This window comes from Marmota monax, unplaced genomic scaffold (genome assembly GCF_021218885.2).
Source record: "Marmota monax isolate L192 unplaced genomic scaffold, Marmota_monax_Labrador192_F-V1.1 WCK01_AAM20220418_F8-fsc00055, whole genome shotgun sequence".
Taxonomy (NCBI): domain Eukaryota; kingdom Metazoa; phylum Chordata; class Mammalia; order Rodentia; family Sciuridae; genus Marmota; species Marmota monax.
This window is the reverse complement of record NW_026695205.1, coordinates 3,358,641-3,377,902: the sequence shown is the minus strand read 5'-3', so window position 1 is coordinate 3,377,902 and position 19,262 is coordinate 3,358,641. Positions and strand designations below refer to the sequence as shown.

General features: G+C 42.2%; 1 protein-coding gene across 1 annotated transcript in view; it reads left to right on the top strand.

Annotated features, from left to right (window-relative positions):
* Pappa2 (pappalysin 2) overlaps positions 1-19,262 on the top strand; it is a 251,429-nt gene that overhangs the window by 108,172 nt on the left and 123,995 nt on the right. Inside the window, exons 5-9 of the mRNA XM_046430234.2 lie at positions 2,473-2,766; positions 4,490-4,682; positions 7,880-8,001; positions 11,062-11,551; positions 14,554-14,682. Of these exons, the coding sequence (XP_046286190.1) occupies positions 2,473-2,766; positions 4,490-4,682; positions 7,880-8,001; positions 11,062-11,551; positions 14,554-14,682 (1,228 nt within the window). The remainder of the gene's footprint in view (positions 1-2,472; positions 2,767-4,489; positions 4,683-7,879; positions 8,002-11,061; positions 11,552-14,553; positions 14,683-19,262) is intronic.

Genomic DNA, 19,262 nt, shown 5'->3' with positions numbered 1-19,262 from the left:
CCAGAAATAGGCCTGTTTTCTGGTTACTTTGATCTCATGATACAATAATGATGGTGCATAAACTAAAAGAAATGTCCAGAGAATAACCATGAAGAAGGAAAGACAAAGGGGGAAAGGATAACATTGGAGAATCGAATTTTAATTGCAACTGGTAGACATGATAAAAACAGAAGGTGATTGACATCTGGTTCTGGGATTAGATGGGTAGATACTATCTCAGGATCTGTTGCACATAGCTGGGTCACTGTCACGTGTCTGAGAACACCAGGAAAGACTAAAACTTGGATTTAGAAACTGCCCTTTGCAGCAACATGGTTACCTGAAAGGCAGATAAGTCACTCATTTGATAGAACCCAATGGCCCCCACGGGATAACCTGTGATTACATTCTGCCTGTGAAACTGTGTCTGTCATTGCCTACTAAACATTGCACAGAGCTCAGCAACAGGGCATAGTTCTTGGTATAGAACATGGCAAAGGGAAGCCTGGGCTGTCCTTTTGGAGGGCCTACTCTTCTTAGGAGATTATTGATGTAGGGAGTGCTTGGTGATAAGGAAAGAAGCCAGCGCAGAGATGAGGTTCAATGTGATCCTGACCCGGTGGAGGGCTGAAGAAAACCAGTCAAGTCCAACGGCTCAATCCTGGGGAGAAGAGGGAAACAGGGATTAGAGTTTTAACAACCAGACAGAAGTTTGGACACTCAGAGGGCTTTTGCCTTTTCTCTGAAAGGTGACAGTGACACATTGTATCGTTCATCTAAGCCCCGCTAAATGTGATACCTCTTCTCAAAAACACCTCCCTTGGTGTCCTCATGGAGGTCTTTGGGGAGTGAGTTTTGGCCATGTGCCTGCAGTGCCCAACATTCTGAATGTGGGGTAGTTCCACGGTAGCAAGACTCAGCTTTTGTCTCTCTGGCTGTTAGGTCCTTGAGAACAGTGGTGATGAAATCAGAAGCAGCATAGGCAACTGTCGTTCACTAACCTCTAGAATGTGCCAAATGCTTAAAAAAAATCCAAACAATAGTGTGATCATCCCCATTCTAGAAACAACAAAGCTGGTTCTCAGAGGCCAGTTAGATGTCCTCAAAGCAGGTATGGAGAGGGCCAGTATCAGACATTAATTTCCATTAAATCCATGAGCTTTTGCCTGCACATGGCTCTCGAAAATTAAAAACAAATACTGATGCATGAATTATATCCCCAGATATTTAGATTTAATTTCTTGGGAGTAGCATTTGAACCTCTGTATTTTTTGTTCCAGTCTATTTTATTTTTCTTCTCCATTTTTGTTGGTGCATTATAGTTGTGTGTATAATGGGATTTGTTGTTACATATTTGTACATACATAATAAAATGGTATAATTTGGCTAACATCAACTCCCTAGCACTTCTCCTCCACATCCCTGCCTCCCATCCTTGCTCCTTTTCTTCTACTGATCTCCCTTTGATTTTAAGGAGATCTATCCCCACTTTTCTTTTCCTTTTTCCTCTCTAACTTCTGCATATGATAGAAAACATATGACCGGTGACCTTTTCAGTTTGGCTTATTTCACTTAACATGATGGTCTCCATTTTCCTGCAAATACCATAATTTCATTTTTCTCTATGGCTAAATAAAACTCCACTGTGCATATACACTACGTTTTCTCTATCCATTCATCCATTGATGGACACCTAGGATGATTCCATAGTTTGGCTATTGTATATTGTGCTGCTATAAACATGGGGATACATGTATCACTGCAGTAAGATGACTTTAATTCTTCAGGATAAATACCAAGGAGTGGTGTATCCTGGTCAAATGGTAGTTCTGTGCATAGTCTTTTGGGAGCCTCCATACTGATTTCCATAGTGGTTGTACTAATTTACAGTCCTATCAACAGTGTAAAAGTGTTCCTTTTTCTCCACAATCTCTCCAGCATTTATTATTATTTGTATTTTTGTTGACTGCCATTCTGACTGCCGTGAGATGAAATCTCGGTGTCATTTTGATATATACATTTGAACCTAATATCTGCAGTTAATGCTAATGATGAACATTTTTTCAAGTTTTTTAGCCATTTGTATTTCTTCTTTTGAGAAGTATCTGTTTAATTCTTTTGCCCACTTATTAATTGGGTTATTTGATTTTTGGTGTAAAGGTTTTGAACTTTTTATATGTCCAGAGGTGATTTTAATGTGCTGACTGGGCTGGGAATCCTGGCCTTTCTTCTTGCTGTTTGGTTCATTCTGATATCCCTGATATCTAGGACTACACTCACCTAGATAGGGGATAAAGAAATGTGTATTGATTAGTTCTGAGGATATTCATGACGAGAGGGAAGCACAACACTTGGATACCACTGGAAGTTATTTATTAAGTATCTCCCTGGAGACTGAACTGGGAGATTTGATCAGAAGACATGATCAAAGACTGGAGGGAGGACTGATGTTCATTCTCTGCTGAGCGATGCTTTTCAAACCTTCCTTTGCAGGTGGTGTTGTCCTCAATCCTGCCTACTATGGCATGCCTGGCCATACCAACATCATGATCCATGAAGTGGGGCATGTTCTGGGACTCTACCATGTTTTCAAAGGGGTCAGTGAAAGAGAATCCTGCGATGACCCCTGCAGGGAGACGGTGCCGTCCATGGAAACCGGAGACCTCTGTGCCGACACCGCCCCCACTCCCAAGAGCAAGCTATGCCAGGACCCTGAGCCTGCCAATGACACTTGTGGCTTCAGCCACTTCCCAGGGGCTCCATTCAGCAACTACATGAGCTACACAGGTACCCCAACAGACTTGGTGCCTTTGTTTTTCATTAAGATAACCTGAGGGCTTCTGGGGGGTGGCAGGGTGGAGGAGTAGGGGCCAGAGAGATTACCAAGCAGTTAGAGAGTTGAAATGTTAGAAAACTGAAGTGTACTTAATATGGGATGTTCATTTTTCTTCCATGTCCTTGAAGAATCTCGTTGAAATACTGAGATACTAAGGGGTCTTGTTGAATGGATTCTTTTTCACTAGAGAAAAAAGAAAAGCACACTTCTTTCTTGGACAGTAAAAATGAAACAAAGCCAAAAGCCCTCTTGAGATCTCTTCAACTTCTAGAACTTGGTGATTCTTGTTCTTGTTCATGTTTTGGGGCTTTTACTCCAAAGAAGAGTCCAATAAGGATGGATGAAAGATGTTTCCGGGTCAAGTTGGCTCTTTGTACTACTTTTACAGTTGGCCAACAAGGCCATTTAGTTCATTTAAGCTCAGGATTCCTTTTGTTTTGTTCTTAAAAAAAATCAGATTCTCTTCTCAAACCCTGGCTAAACACTGACTCTCAGCTTGCCCTCCAATACACTGCCCAGAATGTTGCATTTCATTTTTAAGATGGTATCTTCATCCTACGAAAACTGTATTGTATGGCTTTTTTTTTTTTTTCAATTTAGCTCCTTGATTTTCCTTCTTTCCTGTCTCTCACATCTTCCTTGTTTCTGGCAAAAAGTAACACTAACATATGAAATAGACTATAATGGACTGAAAATTTGTCCCCAAAAATTCAGGACTAATTTGATTTGATGACCTATTTTATGGTGAAAGAAGATAATTTTTTTTTTTTGAGTTCCAGGTTCTTATTTCTAGAACTATGCATAAGAGGATCATCAGACCCTCATCATGGCTTTGAAGGGAAGAGTGTTGCACCAGTTCTTCCTGTGACCCACCAAGATATTTCTATCCAAGTTGCATTTTGGTGAATAATTCAGGTGTATTGAATTTATAAGCACTGACACCTCTGCCTTCCCTTGTTGCAAGGACATAGTGGCCTTTGCCAAGGCAAGAGACTGGATGATGTGGCGCAGAGATAAGAGCTCCATATAAAGTTCTCCATCTTTGAGATGGGCAGGGGAAACACTGAGGAAGCCAGATGGTGTGTGACTGGTGTTTTAAATGGAAAGGTTCCTGAAACTGAGAGAACTTCCTTTGTAACTCTGTGAGAAATGTACCTAGTAGGAAGAATTTGTTGGTTCCAAAAGTAAGACTGGGCCACCACTCCCATCCCTGTTGCTCCCTTGACACTTTAGTTTTCTTTTCCTCCAGCGTCTCCCCTGAGAATTCATTAACCTTGGCTAATATCACCGAGCAATAAAGCAGGTGTCTATAACTTTACATGCTCCCCAGGCTCAGGCCCTCTGCTGAAACACTGCCATCTTGTGGTTTGCTGAGTAAATAATCTTTGCTCATAGCAAGCCTATGCTCCAGGGTGCCAATCTCACCTGGGCCAGCCCAACATTAGTTGACGGCCTTGCTTGCAGACAAGGAGGTTCTTTCTCTCTTCCTCTTCTAACTTAGTTATTTTCTGGAACAAAATGTATTTATTCTTTCAACGAGTGTTTTTTGAACCTAACAAGTGCAAGGTGTTGGGTTAGGTGCTGGGAACAACTAAGAAGACAGGATTTGTCCCTGCCTTGGTGGTTTGCAGGTTGAAACCTCTATTACTTGTGTTTTTCTTTTTTTCCCCACAGATGATGACTGCACTGACAGCTTCACCCCTAATCAAGTGGCCCGAATGCACTGCTATTTGGACCTTGTTTATCAGCAGTGGAGTGAAAGCAGAAATCCCACCCCCATTCCCATCCCACCCATGGTCATTGGGCAGACCCACAAGTCCCTCACTATCCACTGGCTGCCTCCCATTAGTGGAGTTGTATATGACAGGTGAGAGGGGTGCTCACCAGAGGTGAGCTGCAGCATTTTCTTTGCAGTGGTTTGTAGGAGAGGAAGAATGTAAAGCAAGGGGAATCCCCACATGGGACTATGTATGTGGGCTTCTCCACTTGGGGCTGCCTCTTCCAGCCTGCTGCATTCTGGCTGCTTAGTAGAGCACCCGTTCTTCTAGCACTTGCTCCTCAGGATGGGGCCTGAAGAGGCCAGCCAATGTGATCAGGATAAATGGGAGGAACTGAGAGGACATTTGCCCCCTGCCTCCATGGTGGGACAATGCATCAGTAGCTTGCTACTTTCACAGTGGTGTCTGGGGAGGGGGGAATGCATGCTTCCAGTGGGCGGGTAGATGGGTGAGTAGGAATGTACAACATGCCACAGGGCACTGCATCAGGGCTCAACTGACATATGTGGCATCTCTTCTACCATCTCTGCCTCCTGCTGCCCTGTGTCTTCCTCCCACCCCCAGAACCACTAGCTTATGGAGCTCTTATTAGCTGTGTCTTCCTGTCAGCCTCACTCATCTAGCAATGACTAAGAGTAAGAGAGGAACTTTTTTGTTTGTTTGTTTCTTGACCTGCTGCAATAGACACCTACTACATGCTTATTGAAGAAAAACATGAGACCTAAAACTAGATTATATTTTTTTCTTTTGTGTACTGGCATAAATGAATGTCAGGGTGATTATTTTTTAAAAAGCCAAAAAACAAAGCATAGAAAATGAATGACATCTGCGTGGGGGATGGGAGAGGCATTTATGTAGCTATTTTCTTGTACTTGTCCTATGTAGTCCTTGTGGTAGGCTCAACTCCTACTTAAAAAATATAGGCTTAGAGAATACACACAACCAGTCTGAGATCCTACAACTACAGAGAGGTCAACTGGGGGAATCCACTGAAAATTCAGAAACGAGGGACACGAAATAGATGATCTCTCTGAATCCTTGTGCCATACTTCCCCGCTGGGTGTCAGGGCCCAGCTACAGAGTTGACTATCCCTGGAGCTTTACTACAAGCCTGGGAAAGAGAACAGGGAGAGATGAAGAAAGGACAGAGCTGCTGAGGACTTTTTCAGTGTTACTCTCAGCCTCCTGGGATCTTGGCCCTTTTCCCTGATACCTTGATCCACACTCAGTGCATGACATCATTGAGATCTCACAACCCTACCAAACGGTCTGCATTGCCATCAGAAGCCAGGCTTCCCCGAGCTGCTTTGGGTGATTCAGCTCACATCTATGCGATGTGTCTAAGAATCATCCTTCTGCAAGTGTGACCTTGTGCAGCCTCGGTTGGACTGGCTGAACAGTAAGTCCTCTGTGGGTACGCGCAAACCGGAGTTTTACATCAGTTTATGTAACACATGTAAACAATTTAATCTTTCAGTTCTCTCTCTGGTACAACCGTTACGATAAAGCAGACATCAGAGCTGGCGTGCTGAGAGCCTGTTGGCAGAAAGGACTGCAATTTGCTTCCTTTCCTCAGCTAGGTGGGCTAGCTTTGAGGCCTCCCAACACGCGTGTTGGGGGGACTCACGTCACATGCCCGGTGATTTGTGTCATTCCTGGAGTTATGTTTACTCTACCCCAGTAGGTATTTGGAATCCTTATGTCAGAAAGGAGCCCCAGCTACGCACTAGGAGCAGCTCCGGAAGGGCCAAGTGCATCAGGGACATGTGGTTTGGAGTCGCATCTGCGTTAGGAGTGAGCTCTATTTGGAGTCAGCGGGGGCCTCAGCTACACCTCTTAGTTGCCAAAGCACCAGACACTAGACGGTGTTTGGGAACTTGCTCTTGCTTGAAAGAATTAAGGAACTTGTGACCTTGAGCAATTTACTTAGCCTCCCTGAGCCTGAATTGTCTCCCTTGTAAACAGAGGGTTGTTACAGGGATTAGAAATAATTTATGGGAAGTACATGTGGCACACAGCCAGGTATGGGAGGCATTTGATACATGGGAGCTGCTGTCATAACTATGCCCTTTGTTTAACAACACTGTTTCTCTAGCACATTGTAAGATGTTTAATATGACATTAATATATGCTATTAACATGCTACCTATTGAGTGTTCCTGATTCAGCGCCTGCATTTCAGACGTGTTGTTCAAAATTGGGCTTCTAAAAGCAGTCCAAGTACCAAAGACAAGCCTTATCAAGTGATTTCCCTTTGCTGTTTAGTTATTATTATTTCCACTTATTCTGCCTACCTCAAATATGGTGCTTGTATTTAATCATTAACCAATAATTATTTCATAGACATCTATAAGACAAGCACTTCCCCAAACTACTGAGCTGGTCCATATGCTGACTGCTGGGGATGGAAAGAGAATAAGCCAGGACTTGCTTAGCGGCAAAGGAAAGAAGTTAAATGGAAATTCTCAGCACCACGGAGCAGACTCCTAGGAGAGGAACCAGTGGGTGCCGTGGGTGCAAGAGGGAGAGCTGTCCGCTTAGAGGAAACAGCCTGTGTACTCCTGCAAAGGCTACATTAGAATGGCCCCTGAAGAATAGGAGTTTGCCAGACAGAGATGCTCGGAAAGGCCATGCGGCATTCTGAGTGGGGGACAGCGTGTTTCATGGAGCTATGTCTTTGTGGAATAATGATATGTTCTTTGGGATGGAAATATACCATTCCTTCATTTCTAATGAAGGAACTGCAGGAGGGGAGGCTGGAGCTGACTTGTGCTATACCTTGGATTGTGGGGAGGGGTTCAGATATGTCCTCATAGGCAGTGGAGAAATGAGGGACATTATATTTCACAGACTTTTATTTTATGTATGTAATTAAAATAGGGAGTCTGAAACAATGTTTACTCTGAAAATTACTGTCTGTTTTAGTGGGGAAAATTCAAGGGGTCTTTAATAATTTATCAACAGTCAGTATAGAAAGAAATTTTATATCAATTCAGATTGTAATTGTTTTGTGTTTAGTGTTCCCAAGACACAAGCTACCCACTTACATTCCACAGGCCTCCTTTATGACTTAAATTTTTCTCCTTCATGGCCTTCATATTTTGATGTCACTATGAATTTTGCAATTTTGATGTCTGTATAAGGAGGAAGTTGAGTTGACAAACACTTGTGCTTCCATTGCCCTCTAGGGCCTCCCACAGTAAGAGGCCCTTCCCCTGGGTCTTCTCAGTTTTCTTGTCCCAGCTCAGCAGAATGGATGTCCACCTTCACTGCTTCCTCTCCCCAGGGCCCCAGGCAGCGTGTGTGGTGCCTGCACAGAAGATGGGATGTTCCGTCAGTACGTGCACAGGGCTTCCTCTCGGCGAGTGTGTGATTCCTCTGGCTACTGGACCCCAGAGGAGGCTGTGGGTAAAGTACCATGGCTTTTCAACTTGAGCCTTAGTGGCCATTGACAATGGGGGTGAAAGTAAAGGAAGGGCGGAGCAGTGGCATGGTAAGGAACAGGCAGTGAGTGAGAGAGAGAGAGAGAGAGAGAGAGGTAGAGGTGTGTGTGTGTGTGTGTGTGTGTGTGTCTTGCTGGGTGTCTCCAGGGCCTTAGGTAGACTGCCTGGTGCATCTGTGTGCCAAATGTCTCATAAGCACACAACATGAGGCCCAATGGCTGTGATAAAGCAGAGATTAGCATACAGCACACAGGGACAGAGAATTCTGCTGAACTAGGGGTGACTTCAGGTGGGACAGGGCCAATGGTGTTCCGCATGCCTATTGTCTCTGGAACAGCCTTGTCATATGGCAGTGTAAGCTGATCTCTTCCTCCTCTGTATCAGGAGACTGACAGGGGGCACGGCAAGTTGCTGGGAACTAACACTCTGGCCCTGTGCATCGGGTGGGGGTGGGGTGGACTAGGTGTTCCACACTGATAGTTCTCATCTATGCTGTTTTACGAGTCCATTAATCACTGGTACTTGTTGTGCTTTGGATATGAGCTAAGCTCTACAAGAGAGATGTTTTTCGTTATCTCTTTTCCTGTCCCTCCTCCAACTTCTCAAAAAGTCACATACGCACTCACATAGGCACATCAGGGCTCCAAAGACATATTTCAGCATGGATCGTTTTCTAGTTCCAGATCAGAAAATGCTGTTGACATGACTTTTAGCACCTCCTGATGGATGGCTTGACGTCTTCTGACATCTGCAGCAGCTTTCCTAATAGTTATCTTTTGTCTTTGCTCCCCCCGCCCACTTATAATTCTTAAGACCCAAAAAAGTCTCCAGTAAGATGTGTTAGACATGGCTTATTTAAATTAATTTGCAATCTTGACTGTGACAAGAAATAAAGGACAGTGGCCTAAGAGTATCTGCATGAGGTCATCTTGGGCTTCCAGTTACCCAAGTGACAGAGCCTAAAGGAGAAAGCTGGAGGGAAGTGCCCGCAGGATGTATTGAGTGGCTTTTCTCAGATGAGAGATTTCCTTGGAGGATGGAGAGCCACCGTAGGATTGCTGCAGTAGACTCGTTTAGAGTCTGGCATTTCATAGAAGTCCCCTTTCTGTGGCAAACTGATCTAGTTTGGGACTTTTATATCTGTTGGACTCATTAACTCAGAATTTTTTTCATTTCAGTTTTTGGAAGCGTTCTAAATTTATCTGGCATAGGTGAAAGAATTTGAAGTTCTGGGTCCTAATTCTTATATCTTCAGGCAAACCAGGTCAATTTTGAGAGCCTTTATTTCACCTTTCATATGAAATTATAATAAAGAGCTTCTGACAGTCAGTGCCACCCCTGGGTTGGCTTTCAAGGCCTTTTCTTTACTGGCATTTGAGATAAGCACTGGAAACTTAGGATGAGAAAAAACTGATCTTCCTTTACTTTGAAAGAGTGAAGGACCTGGTCGTAATTAAAATACAGGAAGTAAAAGTAATTGAACCCTCAACAGAGCAAGCACAGACATTTAATGCAGGCACAAAATGTATTTCATGGCACTTACTTAACTCTTCTTGATCACCATTTAATTTCTAAATGCTATAGGGAATAGAGAATTGAATCAAGTGCATGCCTTCCTTAATTATCATGTTCTTGGTCAAAACTTCTCTGGCTTCATAATCTAAAATAGCTCCCATCCCCACCTCATAATTCTCTATTCCTTTATATTCCTTCATTTTTCTTCAAAGATGCCATTACTGCTTGAAGTTACACTTTATGTCCTTCCATTTAATAATTGTTACATCTATCACCTGTTGTAAGATGGGTGAAGCTTAGACTGTTATCACTCTTGTTCACCACTTGTCTCCAGCACCTAGAATGGCACCAGGTGTAATGCAAAACATGGTTTGTAATGAATCAATCAATCAACTCACAATGTTGGCCAAAAAAACAGTAAGGACCATCTTACACACATACATACATGTTTCAACTTATTCTGCTGGGCTTTTGGCCATTCTTTATTTTCCGAATTCTGAAGGACTAAATAATTCTACTTTTGCAAATGTAATTACTTCATTTCTATGAAATATTGTATAGATATTTTACACTCCCCTAATAGGGCAGAAGTTAAATATTAGTGCGTATTTTGTAAACAAGCAAATCAAAGCTTAAAACACTGTGCCTACTATGGCTGCCTAGCTAAGGTAAGGGTACAGTGCCCGCTGGAGCCTAACCTGGCTGATCTCTAATCCAACACATTTTCTTCAATTCCCTTCACATGATATGAAATAAAACCCATTCTTATGGATTATTTCCAGAGCTGACCTTATTGCATTTTATTTTTCACCATTACATTTTTTCTTGGTTACCAAGTTCCACCTTTCCCCACAGTCCTCTCTCTGTGTTTGCATTTCCTCCCTGCAGTTCCCACCTGCTCACATGCACCTGACCTCACAGGAGAATTCAAACATGGTTTTAGAGTCTGGCCAGCAGTTGAGAAGATGAGGTGCCACAGTGGGGTCTTAGGGAATGGGAGAAGTCTTATGAAGTACACCACAGAGAGGATAGTGACAAACTGAAGTTAACCTTGGGCTTCAGAAGCACTAATTTTACCATACATTATTAATGAACTCAGTATGCAATTCTCCTCTGCCCAAGAATTTCTGGAGAACATGACTTGACATCTCTGCATCAGTCTCAGGGTTCCACCTGGGATCTGATTGTCCCATTCCCAGGTCCTGCTGAATCCCTTAAAGGACACCAGGTGGAGGTGACAGTGACAAGAGCATCATTCCTTTTACTGTTACGCTTTGCCCTTATTAGTCCTTAAGTCACAACCTGCTATGCTGGCCAACTTCCCTAGGAATTCAAGGCTCTCTCCTCCTTCTTTCCTCATTCTGACAGCTGATACGGGCTACTCATTCATTTTCGGATTAAAATTTTTATTTTATTATTATTATTATTATTATTATTATTTGGGGGGTTCTGGGTCATTTTCAGATTTTAGTAGCAGTTCCTGATGTGCCTTTCTGCTCCCCTGCCTCAGGGCCTCCTGATGTCGATCAGCCCTGTGAGCCGAGCTTGCAGGCCTGGAGTCCTGAGCTCCACCTGTACCATATGAACATGACGGTGCCCTGCCCTGCAGAAGGCTGTAGCCTGGAGCTGCTCTTCCAACACCCAGTGCAAGCCGACACCCTCACCCTCTGGGTCACTTACCTCTCCATGGACTCTTCCCAGGCACTCTTTGATACAGAGATCTTGCTGGAACACCAGGAGTCTGTACATCTGGGTCCCTTAGACACTTTCTGTGATACCCCACTCACCATCAAACTGCACGTGGCTGGGAAGGTCTCAGGGGTGAAAGTCTACACCTTTGATGAGCGAATGGAGATTGACGCGGCCCTCCTGACTTCCCAGCCCCATAGCCCCTTATGCTCTGGCTGCAGGCCTGTGAGGTACCAGGTTCTCCGGGAGCCACCCTTTGCCAGCGGCTTGCCCATGGTGGTGACACACCCTCGCAGGAAGTTTACAGACACGTGAGTTGGGTTGCAAGGCCTTCCAAATCATGGGGCTTCCTGAACCTTGGGAGTCAATTTGATTACCACTTTTTAATTTTTTTTTTTTTTTTGATTTCCACTTTTTAATCTTCTGATATGCATTTAGCTGGAGAAATGTTGAGAATCTCAGGGAGGATTTTATTCTCAAGTGGCATGTCTGAGATGAAAAATATTTCCCAGAGAGGGACAAGCAGATGTTCTGATTGCTGAGGCCATCATTATGATTAAGGGGAAAGGAGGTTAGTATATGAGGTCTTTGAGTTGGACTGAATGTACTGGCCAAGAGTAAGTTCATCAGAATTAGATTCTTCGGTCCCATGACAATTTGCTTTCTGATTCTTGCTGTAGCTTTCTAACAATCTGACATGGCTTCTGTAAAATTCACAAGTTACAGTCTACTCTGCTATAGCTCAGGCTACAGGCCCTGCAGGCACCAAAGTCTGCCCCATGACTCACTCACAACGTGTGTTTCATACTTTCCCCCTTTTCTCATCTCTCCCTCTCTCTTCTTATTTTCTTCTCTTCCAAGTCTCCTTTCTCTTATTTCTGTTCTTTCTTCCTATGCTTAGTGAGTTCTGCTGTGTTCCTGGCACAGTCTGCTCAGTGCTGGGGACACAGACTCAGATAAGGGGATTACCTACGAAGAATTCAACATCTGTACTTGGAGACGGGTATCTCCAAAGACAAATTCCCTTCACCTCATAATTCCTTAGAGACTGCCCTGAGGGCAGAACAAGGGTAAAATAAAGTTTTGTCAGAGGTGCTATATCAGTTTTTGCCGTGGTAGAAATCATGACAAAACATAGTGACTTAGAACAGCTAGCGTTACTTCTTATGATGCTATGGATGGGCTGGGTGTTCTAGTCTGGATGGACTTGGCTGGAGCCAGATGGCCTGGGATGACCTCGTGCACACATTGGAAGCCTCAGCAGAGACAGCTGGCATGCTGGGAAGATGAGGGCCTCTTTCTGCCTGGTCTCTCAAGTCCCAGACTGGGCTGCTTCTCATGGTGGTGGAAAGGTTCCCAGCAGCAGGGAGGGCAAGCCCCAAGTGGCCTGCATGTCTCAAATCTCTGCTTTATGTTGCTCAAGACAATGTTCCACTAGCCCAAGTGAGCCATACAGACAACTCCAGCTTCAAGAGCTGGCAAAGTAGACTCTCAAGAGGGGCATCCTGCATGGGGTGGCCTTTGGCACACTACCGCAGCTATAAAATCTAAAGAAAATGTTCATCTTAAGCTCCAATACATTTTTCTTCCCATATTTGCTCTTTTAATTAGACTCAAAGAAGGTAAAATGATGAAAAACCTAACGCAAATGGGAGAACATATAGACATATCACAGGTATATGTACAAAGAAAAATATCACTTTTGAACTTCTCTAATAAGGCAGTTCACATGGTGTTACATGCATATGCACATAGTGTTTAAGGCTAGTGACATCCCATTTTATCAATAGAAAACTGAGGCTGAACTTCAGTTTGGTTTGCAAGCTGGTGAATGGCAGACTCAGGATTTAAATTTGATTTCCCAACTGAATTGCATTTCCACCCTGTTTCCTCAGTTAGGACACTGCCTTTTACAAACTCAGAGCACTGAAGGCCTGCTGCTAAGTTTTCCCCCAAGAACAGTAAACACAAGCCTGTGTTTCCATCCATCCTTTTCTCGGCCACATAACAGTGTCCAACTTTTATTCATGGTTGGACAAGAAGTCCCACAGAAAACCCCTATAAAGGGAAACCATCAGCATTGATTAGAATATAAAATAAAATTGATTTTGCTTTAAAAATATCCAGCACTCTCATGAGAAGCTTGCTCCCCCACCCCCTAAAAGGAGAGCTAATTTGAAAATTTAAAAGTCTTTAACATTTGAGTGTCTTTTCTATTAAAATTCCTAAAAACCAGTACAGAGGTTTTTAAAGGTATTTTTTTTTAAATCCCAAGACATTTCCTGTTTGCTGTTGCTACATCAGGTGAGGGTGGGAAATCTTTGTGGTTGAGTTGAAGAGTCTGTTAAAGAAAAGAGGGTCTGAACTGGGGATATAGCTCAGTTAGTAGAGTGCTTACCTCATGTGCACAAGGGCCTGGGTTCAATCCCGAGCACCACAAAAAAAGCAAAGAGGGTCTTGGCTTTATGGCTGCCATGAATAGCAGTCCCATGAAATCCTGTCTTCCTAGGTAGTCTCCTCCTGCCTTGACTCTGGTGGTAGATTTCCAATCCGGGAAAGCACTGGGCAAAATTAAGATGAAAGCAGAATTTGTCTTTGGAACTAGAAGCTCCCTTCCAGAACTTTCCCCCTTCTAAGTGCCCTGCCTCTCACTTTCTCCACCTGATATGTGTACTTAGGCTTTAGATAGTCTGAGAAACTCCCTCCATCTCTCATGTCAACTGCTGCAGCCACGTTCCTGGTATTGTAGATAGACATTAATTTAATGCATTCCTGACCATGAATTTTTGCCTCCTCAAAATGGTGATGGGAGGTGTTCTTACCTTCTTCTCTGAAATAGTTGCTCTTACCCCTAAGGGTTCGTCTCCTTAAGACAAGAATTCCTTTGAGAGCTAAGAGAACTATAATCCACAGACCCAAGAATGGCCTCAACTGAGCCCATATTCCCCAGCTTTCCTCTCCAGGCTGATTACTTTGAAGATACAGAACGCTGGTTTTCCAATGGTTGTTTTGTTTTGACTTGGTTAAAACACTCTTCACATACCCTTCTTCTAGATTGTCTGGGACATTTACCTTTTGTGTTAATTCAGCAGACATTTATTGTACATCTACTATATGAATATTAAGGGAATATAGAAATAAATATGGATTCAAACATGCTGCTTTATACAATTTTCCCCTGATCTTTGCTTCAGATAATTGTGGTATGTTTAATACTTATGTTCCCCATAACATTTCACTTACATTCTTGAAAAACATCTGCAAAAGGCCCATTTTTAGGAGGTCATGGTCACCAACCCATTGGTTTCCACAGGGAGGTTATACCTGGGCAGATGTATCAGTACCAAGTTCAAGCTGAGGCTGGATCAGAATTGGGAGAAGCTTCACCTCCTCTGTACCACATCCACGGTGCTCCTTACTGTGGAGATGGGAAGGTGGCAGGGTAAGTATTACGTGTGTGGGAGTATGTGAGCGAGGTCATAAAAGGTTTAGCCTCCAGTTTGAGCTTGGCTTGTTTAGATATGTAGAGACAAGGCCCTGGGTGGTTCTAGTGTTAAGATTACAAAATCTGGGACCTGGGATGAGCTTGAGAAGCCACTGACACCTCTTCACTTTCATCTAGAGCTCATCCCAGAGCATTGGGATATTGGAGTTGATTCTCCAGGGCTCCCCTTAAAGCCTCAGTGAATAACTGTGGCACTTATTCAGGGGAGGAATTTATGCAGAAAACTCCATGTCAAATGATGATGAAGGGGATATATTTTGGACCAATGGCCCACCCTTACTAATAACCCTATACTAATAAGTTGTATGATTTTGATTTTACCAAATGGCTTTGAGCAAAGTGAGTTGCTCATTGGACCCCTGAAAGAACTAATTAAAATGTAATTTCCAGCCTTTCTGTAAACATCACCAACATAAAGATGGAATACACCTCTTTGGTTTCTTAACATACCATGTTACTTTCTTGTTGTCCTTCAATATCAACATAGGGAACTAATTCATTCTGTTTTCCAATTTTAGCACTGAAAAATCTTCAGTCCCAGGAAAACCGGGGCAGTTTGTCACTCTACATCAAAGTATCCTTAATGCACATGTAGCCTGATTTGTTAGTTATGTAAATCTTCTGGGAGGAGGAGGCTGGAAGGCCAGTTACTATGATTTGTCTTAGAGTCTGCATTCTATTAAGGTAGCCTATTTTTAATTTCCCAAACCAGGTGAATGGCCCTAATGGGAATCAATTCTGAGATCCCATCCCATCATTTAGCAATCACTGAACATTGTTTATCTTTTCAGTCTTCTAAGATCCTTAAGCTGTATGTAAGTTTACTCCTTTGCATACAAGTATAAACACTAAACGTTTCCAGACCTCTTTCAGACATGGAAGCAAATGAGGTCACTTCATTACACAAACCTTGCTAGTGCACTGCCTCTCCCACCTCAGCCTGCTATCGCATCTCCCCTGCTCAAATCCAGTTTCTCCCTGGGGATGCTTCCTATGCACACAGAATGAGACCAACTGTTGCTATTGGTTTCCATGTTCTGGCTATCTCATTTCAGGCCTACAGCCCATAAGTCAAGGTGTCTGGGTGGCTGTGTTCTGACTGCTGCATTGGCAGAGCCCTCCTTGAACAAAACACTCTGCCTTAAGTAATAGGCTTGTGAAGGCCAATCTCTTATGTAGCCACCTTGAGGCCCCAGGGTGTCACATTTGCTAGGTGTTGTGGGGCAGAACAGTGTGCAGGACCTTATTCCTAACTTTATGTATTCACATTTGCTCCTGTGTCTTGAAGTAGCTTCAACTGAGGCAGCACTTTTTGACTACTGGGTTGTATAAGTTCTTTGTCAAAATACACTTTTCACCCTATGCAAGTACCCTCCCTCTGTGCGGAGGAAGGACTGCTATGACACCCAGCAAGAAGATGATCACTGAATCCTAGCTCTGCCTCAGCTGGAAACACCCATTACATGTAAATCAGACAGGAGCCAGACAAACCATCCCACCCACCTGGTACCACTTGTCAGCAAGACTGTCAAAATAGGCACAGCAAGCCCCTCGGAATTTAGAGCAGCCCCTCAGAAGATGATCCCTTGGTGTGTGTTTCCAGCACAGGAGCTGCCAGCCATATGTGGCTCCTGAGGCTGTGAAATGTGGCAAATACAACTAAGAAACTGAATATTCGATTTTATCTAACTTTAAGTAATGTAGTTTAAAAACTGGAACTCAATTCAGTTATTAGAAAACCTTTAATTTAAAGACTTGGGATAACTTGGGTGGGTGAATCTACTCTTTCAACTACATATTTTATGAGTTCTACATAAAGATCAAGTATTTAAATTGGAAAAAGAATGTAACATACCTCAATAATTTTATACTGATTACATATTGAAATGATAACATTTAGATATGTTGAGGTGGCTGTAATATTACTAAAAGTAATTTACCTGCTTCTTTTTACTCTTCATGGCTACTAGACAATTAAAAATTATCTGTGACTTTCATTATATTTCTATTGGGCAGCACTGAACAGGAATACACAATATGCATAGATTATCTTCAAAACAGAAATATAAAAGTACTGCCCTTCAAGATTGTGTTCTAGATGCCATGTAGAGAAACATTGATGTGGGTCAGTCCTCTCTCTATAGATGAGCTGACTAAGGTGCAAAGATTTCGGAGACTTCTCAGGGATCACTCATCCGATAAGGTCCCTAGTGTAGCCTCTTTTCATTGAACTCCATTGCCTTATGTAGAAAAGAGTGTTTTCTTAAATTATTTTTTAATTTTTATCCTTTCTTCCCTTAAAAGCTTACCATTTAAAACATGGTTGTTACACTATTGCATCCATTGTACACTTCAATTTCATTTTAAAGCATTCTCATAGGTTATTATTTAATTGTTAATCCATCCCATGAGATATATTTTAAATAATGGTTGGAGCTACTAATGATGTCCTGTGTCTGAAAGTCTTTACATATTACAAAATTTATTTTGATGGGTTAAAATACGTATTCACTTTGGGACATGATGAAATCAAGGAGAAAAATGGCACCATTTAGAACAGTCAAATTTTAGTTCTTTCAGAAGCGCTCAAACCACACATGTCTTATCATCAGACATGCTTCATGTTTCCTGCACTCTAAACTATTTTACCAATCTCAATCCCGGTGTAGTTATATGAGTTGTATTAGCAGGGAGGTCCAAAATGACGTTCTTCTCTCAGCCTTGTTTCTCCCTTGAAATATATGGTAGTTTCCACCAGGTGGTAGTAGGGAGTTAGAACAGAATTTGAATCTTTAACAGATGTCCTGGACTAAGATATAGCTGCAATGGGGCCACCACCTAAGTCTCTGGGTAGTAAACAGACCTGAGATTTGAGTTCTGCAAAACTGCGACTTTTGCAACTACATCTAGATAGAAAAAAACAATGAGATTAAAATATAAAGAAATGTCAGATAAAAATGAATAGAAAAAATCCACATGGGATTTTTTTGAACCCCTCCCCTTTTCTTAATGGTCAAATGATTTTTTAAGTTAAGTTTATTTTTAACTGATACATAAAGTATAAAATGTACATACTAATGGGGTACCATGTAATGTTTTGATACATGTACACATTGTGTAGTGTTTAAGTCAGGTTAAGCATACTTTTATCATTTCCTTATGGTGAAAACATTCAAAATCCTTTCTTCTTGCTTTTTGACTGTAGAGTGCATGATTATTATTGATAGTTACTCCACTGTCAACAGACACCAGAACTTCTTACTGTAACTAGTGCACACTGATTGACCTCTCCTATCCCTCCCTCATCCCTCCATTGCTTAGCCTCTGCCAACCACCATTCTATTCTCAACTTCCATGAGATCAAATATTTAACTATTTTAGATTCCACGTATGAATGAAATCATGCAGCATTAATCCTTCTGTGACTGGCTTATTTTATTTATTGATCTCTAGTTCTATCCATGTTACTGCAAATGACAGGATCCTGTTCTTCTTTATGGCTGAATAATATTCCCTTTTGTATATGTACCATATTTCCTTGTTCTTTCATCAGTTAGTGGATACTTTGGTTGTTTTCTGTTCTTAGCTGTTCTGAATAGTGCTGTAGTGAGCACAGTGGTACAGATGTCTCTTTGGCATACTGATTTCATTTTCTTTGGATACATACCCAGTAGTGGGCTTGCTGGGTCATATGATAGTTTTATTTTTAATATGTTGAGAGACCTTTGTACTTTTTTCCTTAAGAGGTGTGCTAATTTATATTTCTACCAACGTTGTGCAAGGGTTCCCTTTTTCCATATCTTCACCAGAACTTTATCTTTTGTCTTAAAAAAAATAATACTCAATCTTACTGGAGTGAGGACATTGTGGTTTTCATATTTTCCTGGTGATAAGTGATGTTGAACATTTTTCCATACAAGTTGGCCATTGGTATGTCTTCTTTTTAGAAATGTCTATTTAAGTCTATTGCCATTTTAATCAACTTATTTGTTTTGGATATTAACTCCTGGTCAGAAGCATAGTTCACAGATATTCTCTCCCATTCTGGAGGTTATCTCTTCACTCTGTTCTGATTCATTTACTCTATACCAGTTTTCTTTTATGTAATCCCATTTGTCTATTTTTGCTTTTGTTTCCTGTGCTTTTGGGGTCTTGTCCAAAATATCCTCACCCATTCCAATGTCCTGAAGCATTTCCCCTATGTCTTCTTCTTGTAATTTTATGTCTTACACTTGTCTTAATCCATTTGGAGTTGATTTTTATGACTGATGAGGGAGAAGGGTCGAGTTTCCTTCTGCCTGGGGAATCCAGTTTCCTAGCACCATTTATTGAAAAGCCCTTTCTCCAGTATGTGTCAGCACCTTTCTTGAAAATCAGTTGGCTGTGTTGTGTGGGTTGACTTCTAGGCTCTCTATGCTCTTCCATTGGTCTGTGGGTCAGTTTTATGCCAGTACCATACTGTTTTGTGTAGTATATTTTGAAGTACTATGCCTCCTGCTTTGTTCTTTTTGCTTAAG